General features: G+C 35.7%; 1 protein-coding gene across 1 annotated transcript in view; it reads left to right on the top strand.

Moving 5' to 3' along the window:
• Nucleotides 1-7,692, top strand: part of LOC107733848 (4-aminobutyrate aminotransferase, mitochondrial-like) — a 27,440-nt gene extending 19,748 nt beyond the window's left edge. The window contains exons 8-13 of the mRNA XM_016545655.1: nt 1,194-1,342; nt 2,208-2,345; nt 2,791-2,958; nt 4,268-4,414; nt 4,690-4,801; nt 5,698-7,692. Coding sequence (XP_016401141.1) covers nt 1,194-1,342; nt 2,208-2,345; nt 2,791-2,958; nt 4,268-4,414; nt 4,690-4,801; nt 5,698-5,819 — 836 coding nt within the window. The 3' untranslated portion in view covers nt 5,820-7,692. The remainder of the gene's footprint in view (nt 1-1,193; nt 1,343-2,207; nt 2,346-2,790; nt 2,959-4,267; nt 4,415-4,689; nt 4,802-5,697) is intronic.
• Nucleotides 7,693-7,911: the final 219 nt, after the last annotated feature.

Below are 7,911 nucleotides of genomic sequence, written 5' to 3'. Positions count from 1 at the left end.
AAAAAAGTTGGGACAGAGGCACGTTTAACACTGTCACATCAACTTTCCTTTTAATTACAATGTCTTATTGTTTGGGAATTAAGGATACTAATTGTTAAAGTTTTGCAAGCAAAATTTTTGTCCAGTCTCTCTTGAAACAAGGCTTCAGATGCTCAGCAGTCTGTGATTGTCGTTGTCTGATTCTCCTTTTCATGACTGGTCATACATTTTCAATAGGAGTCAGATCTGGACTGCAGGCACATTCACTCTGAGTCTACAAAACCACGCTGTTGTAGCACATGCAGAATAAGAGCTGACATTGTCTTGATCTAATAACCATGGACTTCCCATGAAAGACATCATCTTGACTGCAGTATATTTCTCTGTACAACTCCAATATATGCCTCCATGTCAATGGTACCTTCACACATATGCAAGTCACCCATGCCGTTTGCACTGATGCATGACTGTTTCTTATGCAATGCCATCTGAAGGCTCAAAGGTCAAGCGCATTCAACTGAGGTTTCCTGCCTTGCCCTACATGTACTGTGATTTCTCTGAATTCCCTAAATATTTTCACAATATTACGTATGGTAGTTGGTGAAAGACCTAAATTCTTTGCAATTTTGCACTGCGAAATGTCATTCTTGATTTGTTTGACACTTCTCATGAAATTTGGCACAAAGTGATGAGCCATGATCCAGCTTTGCTTGCAAAGACTAAGATGCTCCTTTTAGACCCAAACATGATACCTTGACCTATTACCAATTCACCTGCTTACCGTGAACTGTTTCAAAACAGTTTAAAGTGGATATTCTATAACCTTTTCGCTTTTATTTTGCCTCTGTCCCAACTTTTTTGGAGTGTGAAAATCAAAATTTGTTCATATTTACAAAATACATTTACTTTGGTCAGTGAAAACTTTGGAAATTTTTTCTTACGTACTTTTGTCAATTAAATAAAAGTTAAAGAGAATGAACAAATCACAGATTCTTGATTTTATTGCATTTTTACAAAACGTCCCAACTTCTCTGGAATTGGGCATGTAATTCTCTAATTTTGAGGCATTTGACCTAGCCTGCTTATATTTGCCTTACATTTGTTTGCCTTTGCAGCTGTTTGTATCGTATGACTTCATTTGAAAAACAAAGAAGCCTGGCTCTTTTGTTTTGACTAGGACACACATCCCTTATGTGTGTGCTGTTGGATTGCAGGTTGCCTGGCTACAACACATTCCAAAGTCATTCACAAGCTGGATATACCGTCCTTCGACTGGCCCATCGCACCCTTCCCTAAACTGCAGTACCCTCTGGAGGAGTTTGTGAGGGAGAACGCCCAGGAAGAGGCCCGCTGCCTGGAGGAGGTCAGAGATGTCTCCTTGATATGTTCACAAAAAACTTTCCTCCTCATACCAAGCAAAGAAATATTCCAGGTTCAGGACAGGTTAAACTCAATCAACAGCATTTTTGGTTGTATCTCCTTTTCTTAAAAAAATAAATAAATCTGCTACAGTGAGGCACTTACAATAAAAGTGAATGATGCCAATCCATAAATGATCAAATGCTCACCGTTTCAATAGTATCACCACAAGATATAAAATGACTGTATAAATGATTATTTAAACAGCTTTTACTATAGGTACTGCAACATTTACCATTGTTTGGAAAAATTTTATGCCAGATTTTCCGAGATTTTAATAGGAATGTGCATGATCAAGAATTTTGCATGAGGGCAAAAGATTAAAAAAGAGAGCGAGAGAGACAAATAGAAGTTTTTTTTTTGTGGTAATCAACATAATGCTACAAATGCAGTTGATTGAACTTAACTATTAAACCCCAGTAGTTTAATAGTTAACCACTGATGTCTTTTTGTATGTGTGTGTAGATAGATAGATAGATAGATAGATAGATAGATTAAGTACTACTAGTATTAGATTAAATTACATTTTAAAAACTCATAATCAGACTACAGTTACTTTTTTATTGATTGCAGCATTATATATTATTCACACGATGGCAATAGATGATTCTTAATTTATTGATTGTTCCTCTTTTTCATCTTTTAAATGTTCCTTTCTAAAATAGCCTATATTTAGTTTATATTCAGTAGAATTGCAGCATTATTTAAGAAAAGCAGACTAGTCGCTGTGTTTCAGTGCACCTACTGCAAAGTGTTACCTACTTCTTCACATAAAACTAAGATATTAATGTATTAATTGTGTGTGTCAGGTTGAGGATCTCATCGTGAAGTGGAGGCAGAAGGGCAAACCAGTGGCTGGCATTGTGATCGAGCCCATCCAGGCAGAGGGAGGGGACAACCACGCTTCACCTGACTTCTTCATCAAACTGAGAAATATTGCACGCAAGGTCAAAATGCTTTTTTTCAGGCTAACTGTTCTCTAACGCTTAGTTATCGTCCTTGTTTACCGGATCTGTGCTTTGAAGTCGTTTGAGAGAGACACTCCAGTTATAAATAGCTAAAATGAGGCTCTTTGAACTGTCCAATAAAAAAGGCACTCAAGACTCTGTAGGAAGTTCTTCTTATCTGCTCTAATTTGAATGAGATAAGGCAGGAGACAAAAGGGAATCATTTAATATGGCTGCTTTATGCAGAGAAAAGAAGCTCCTTAAGTAATTGTGAGGAAGTCCACGCTCTCCCTGAATAGCTCGGGAAGTGTTCACTTCAAATGGAGCGTGGCGAAACGCAGCGGCCGTGTCCGGAGGGTGTTGGATGCAGTTTTTTGCAGGCTGACAGGATGGCTTTTGACCGAGAGTGAGCTAACAGATGTTTATCTGTGTCTGGTTCTTTCAGCATGGCTGTGCTTTCCACGTGGATGAGGTGCAGACAGGTGGAGGAACAACAGGAAAGTTCTGGGCCCATGAGCATTGGGGCCTGGACGACCCTGCTGATGTTGTCTCCTTCAGCAAGAAGCTGCTGACAGGAGGATACTACCACAGGGATGAACTGCAACCAGACAAAGTAAGAGCTGTCACTGCTTCTGCATACGTTACCTCATAAAGAATCGGCAACAATAATCACTCCCAGTAATTGTCCCCAACTGCCTGCTTTATCCTTTTTGTTAATGAGTCATCGTTGATGAATAGCATTATAATGTGTTTTAGTACCAGATGATTGTTCTGTCAGTTTCACAATCATTGTTTGTCTAAATGATTGCGTGTCCTTGGATGAGGTTCATGGCTGTGTGGAATTGAGTAATCACTCCCCCTACTGTCGAAAACATGTTTCTTCCTGTAAAGTAACCTTCTATGGTTATCTCAATTCTAAACAAAAAATAGCTTGGGCTACTTTTAGTTAATTGACTAGAAAGGCTAAATTACAAATATAACAGCTGATTGTTTTAAAGACCTGTGTTGGCAATAATATATGCACACAATGTGCCTTCTTGTTGCAACTTCCCAAATGCTGTCAAATATAAAGTGATCTTTTGTATCAAATGTTGTAAAAAGAGATCTGAGTGTGATTATTTTAATAATGAAATAATTACACTCAGACCCCTCCCCCTATTAGTAGTAGTAGTAGTAGTATTCATTACTAAAATATAAGAAATTTGTATTTCTATTTTAGAATTTACTATTATTATTTTTTTGTTGGAGTAATAAAAATAATGTATTTATTAATAAATGTTCATGTTTTTGTAACAATAATAATAATTATTATTATTATTATTACAAAACAATAACAAAAATTTCATTATGTTTTGGTCTAAGGGATCTTTTTGTAATTATTTTAATAATGAAATTGGAACTGGATTATCATGAAAATGCTTGTAAGATTTCTTTCTTGTATTGACACATTACAACAAAAAATTTGAGGTGGAACGTTTGTTTTGTTTTGCTTTGCTTTGTTTTTTAAATAGACAATAGCCTTTTTGGGTCTATTTCCATTTAGAATACTTTACATTTACCAAAAAAAAAACTTTGGTATCACTGTAGTATAGGGACCAATTCTCACTATTAACTAGTTGCTTATTAGCATGCCTGTTATTAACATATTGACTGTAACTACCTCACTAGCTACTAATAAGCAGCAAATTAGGAGTTTATTGAGACAAAAGTAATAATTAATGGTTTGTTAATAGCGAGAATTGGACCTTAAAATAAAGTGTGACCATAACTTTTAATAGTGTATTTGCCTATAGATGAAAGCTAAAAGACATAAACTAAATGCCACAAAATGCAAATGTTGGTTGCATGACATCTTTAAAGAAGACACTTTAGTTACACAATAAAAAGGACCATTTAAACTGACGTGACTGTATGCACCTCAGCCCTACAGAATCTTCAACACGTGGATGGGAGACCCCTCAAAGAATCTGTTCTTATCAGAGGTGCTTAATGTGATCCGAAGAGAGAACCTTCTGGAAGAGGTGACGCGCTCAGGGAAGGCTCTTCTACAGGGCCTTTACGCACTGCAGGTACGGCCATCTCCATTTCTATCCTCACATGACTGATTCCTCACAGGTGCCACAGCTCAACGCGAGATGCTTTAAAAGCATTAATGGTTCTATTATGTGGACGTTCATTGTTCATCTGAGAACCGGCCTCATAACTTCTGCTGGGAACCTGAGCCTGTAATCGATCTTGTCAGCGTAATGAGTGTTTGTTTTGAGGCTGTGCTTGTGGATTGATGATACCTTTCACATTGTGAGCTGTACATTCATTTATTGTCTCGTGTCTTCCCCTCATGTAGACCCAGTATCCTCATATCCTGAGCAGAGCCCGCGGCCAGGGTACATTCTGTGCCATAGACGCCTGCAATGATGCCACACGCGACAGTATCATGATTAAAGCCAGGAACAAGGGTAAGCCATGGCCACTTTAGCCATCACACATGAGGTTGACAAGACAATTAAAAGAAACCCTGGCAGGACTTTTTATGGGGAATTTTTATACATTTATATTATACATATAAATGTATAAATACATTTATATGTATTTTTTTTGCATATCAGTTACAAAGGTCATTGTGTCTTTTGCAGCAGCATGTTGCATAGTTATTATCTAATATTATCTATATTTATAAATGTATAATTTTATTTAATAATAATGTACATACAATGTTATTGTTATTATAACAATTATTTTTAAGGATAATAATAATGTACATACAATGTTATTGTTATTATAACAATTATTTTTAAGGATAATAATAATGTATATAATATATATCATTATATAATGTATGTATATGATGTATCATTTTATTATTATTATTTTTATTATTATATCAATGCGTGCATTATCATCTACTAATAATAAAAAAACAATTGTTAGTATTATGAATATTAATATTATTGCAAACTGAACATTACTAATTAACTTACTAAATATAATTACTAATTAACTACGCAGTACAGTATTACTTCTACTGTGATTGTTGTGCTTACTGTTAACTATTATTATTATTATTGTTGTTAATATACTTGTATTATAATAATAATAACAATAATCATTTTTATTATTATTTTATAATTCTGATAATAATAATTATCTGATTAATAAAATGTATGATCATTAATCATAACAGTAATAATAGTATTAACTATCATTAGGGTTATTGTTGTTTTGCATCGTAATAATTATTAATACTAGACTTATAATAATAATAAACTTAAGTTACACATAAATAAGTTACATTTAGACCTGGTCTTCACCATAAGATGCAGTGGCTTTATGGGATGCTGTGTTCTCTCACCAGGTCTGTTTATGGGTTCCTGTGGCGAAAAGACCATCCGTTTCCGTCCCACTTTGGTCTTCAAGGAGTACCATGTCCATCAGCTCCTGAACATCCTGAACGACGTCCTGGCTGAGCATAAATAGAGTTCTGGCTGCCAGGTCGGCCTTGATTACGGAGCATATAGGGGTCCAAGCCCACTCAAGGGTTTATAGCAGCCTGTCACAATTAATTGGTCACTGTCTCTCTCTCTCTCTCTTTTCATTCACTCTCTTCCTGTCATTACTAATTAAGAAGGATAGAAATCTGTTTTCTATCTCTTTTTATTTAGCCGACAGATTTCAGCCCCATCACCATATTTCTCGTCTTTTACTGACAGATTGAAGATCTGAAGGAGTTTGCAGGAAATAACCCACTCAAATTATACATTTAACTAAATCCCTCCTGATGACATTTCAACTTTGTGAACGTCCTACAAGCCGTCAGCAAGTCAGTTGAATAAAGCAATATAGTGACACACAGAGACAGGACAGGATTTCTAATCACAATATTTCATATATCTCTTTATGTATCAAATAAAGTCCGTAGCATTTGGAAGGTGACATGAAAAGATTAATGATCTAATTATGTATGATACCAAAACTACAGAAAAGAAGCTATTGTCTGGTTGATTATATCATTTATGGAGATAAAATCGAACTATTTTAGTATCTATAGATAATAATATCTGCATTGAAATGTCTAAAGTGTGAAATTTTGCATGACGGAAGATTGAATTTACAGAGTACCCGTATATAACCGTCCTCTCTGAATTAAAAGCATGTGTGAAAGACAAATCGTTGAAGCAGCGTTGGCCTCGCTGCATTCTGAGGCACTAGAGCGAGCCAATGGAAAGCTGGAAAAAGTGAAAGTGCAGAGAACCGTAGAGCCTCTATTCCCATTTTAATAAGACGTCTGTTGAGATGAAAACCAATAAGCAAGTTCCTTTATTGAGGTGGCTGCTTTACTGTCATTGCTCAGTCATAAAGAACCATTGCCATTACTGAGACACGAGGCCTCTCATTTGAATCCCGGTGAGAGATATATGAGCGCAGTGTTTCCAGCACAAACATTTAAAGCACAACCTGGTGTGGTAACGTGAGGGCTGATATTTTCTACAATCTAACAGAATTAATATGGTGAATGAAAGGCCATAAATCTGTATTTTTCAAAGCCAAACATCCACCTAACAATAGTAATCTGTAAGGAAGCATGTTTGAAAAGCACAAGCTTGAGGCCACTCCTCTGCTCAGGTGAACATGATCCCCTCGTGTTTCTCATTACAGGCAAGAAAAAAAAGGTATATTGTTCTGCTGGATAACAACTACAAGGTCATCTTCACTTAATGGTTATCACAGCCTGTAAACGTTTCTGATCTTTGGGGTGATTCTCCTCTTCCAGTTGCTCCGAGCCGACAGAGTAAACGTCCCTTCTGCTTGATTAAAACAAACCTTTTTAAACACTTAAACCCCAGTATGTACTTACTGTAGTGAGATTATGCAATGCTCATTGTGTAAGTTTTGTCTGTGAACACTAAAATGTTTCCAGCCGCATCGGAATCAAGTTTCTTATTTAACTGACATTAACGCATCAAATATTAATATGTACGAAATCAAACCCTCTCTAACACGGTGTTATTCTTTCGTGATATTGTGTCCCATATGTTAGTGTAATGTAGAAATGTACTTCATGTTGTTTTGGGTGTCTTTAAACATTCCTTTTAATGTTGCGAGCAGGCAGCGTGCATAGCAGCAATCGGGAGTTGCGAAAGCTGTGTCTGTACTCGGCAAAGTCAGTATTTAATTGAGAAATGTGTATTATTTACAGACACTAACAATTAGGTCTATATAATAAATGCAGATGTTTACAGTTGTGTTGTACAAATAGAAAGAAATTGATGTGATTTCTACATGAAATCTAAATGTTGTCTGAGGAAGCTATAAAATAAATGTTAAAATAAATCTGACATTTTGATTAATCTTTTATTGTTCTTGACTGTCTTTGAACCAAAATGACCAAGAAACACACATGAGAAATTATCAAAATGATATATTTTCACAATGTATAGACCAACACTTATTAAGGCTTATTAAGATTTTGCAGTCAGTTCTTAAAAGTACTCAAATCAATCAGTGATTCACAGATGGTTAGTGTAAGATCATTCCACATTATTAACCACAAACCCAATAATAGAGAATT

Source organism: Sinocyclocheilus rhinocerous, unplaced genomic scaffold (genome assembly GCF_001515625.1).
Source record: "Sinocyclocheilus rhinocerous isolate Xijiao unplaced genomic scaffold, SAMN03320098_v1.1 scaffold189, whole genome shotgun sequence".
NCBI lineage: Eukaryota > Metazoa > Chordata > Actinopteri > Cypriniformes > Cyprinidae > Sinocyclocheilus > Sinocyclocheilus rhinocerous.
The sequence above is the reverse complement of the archived record's forward strand: the minus strand, read 5'-3'. Positions and strand labels throughout refer to the sequence as shown.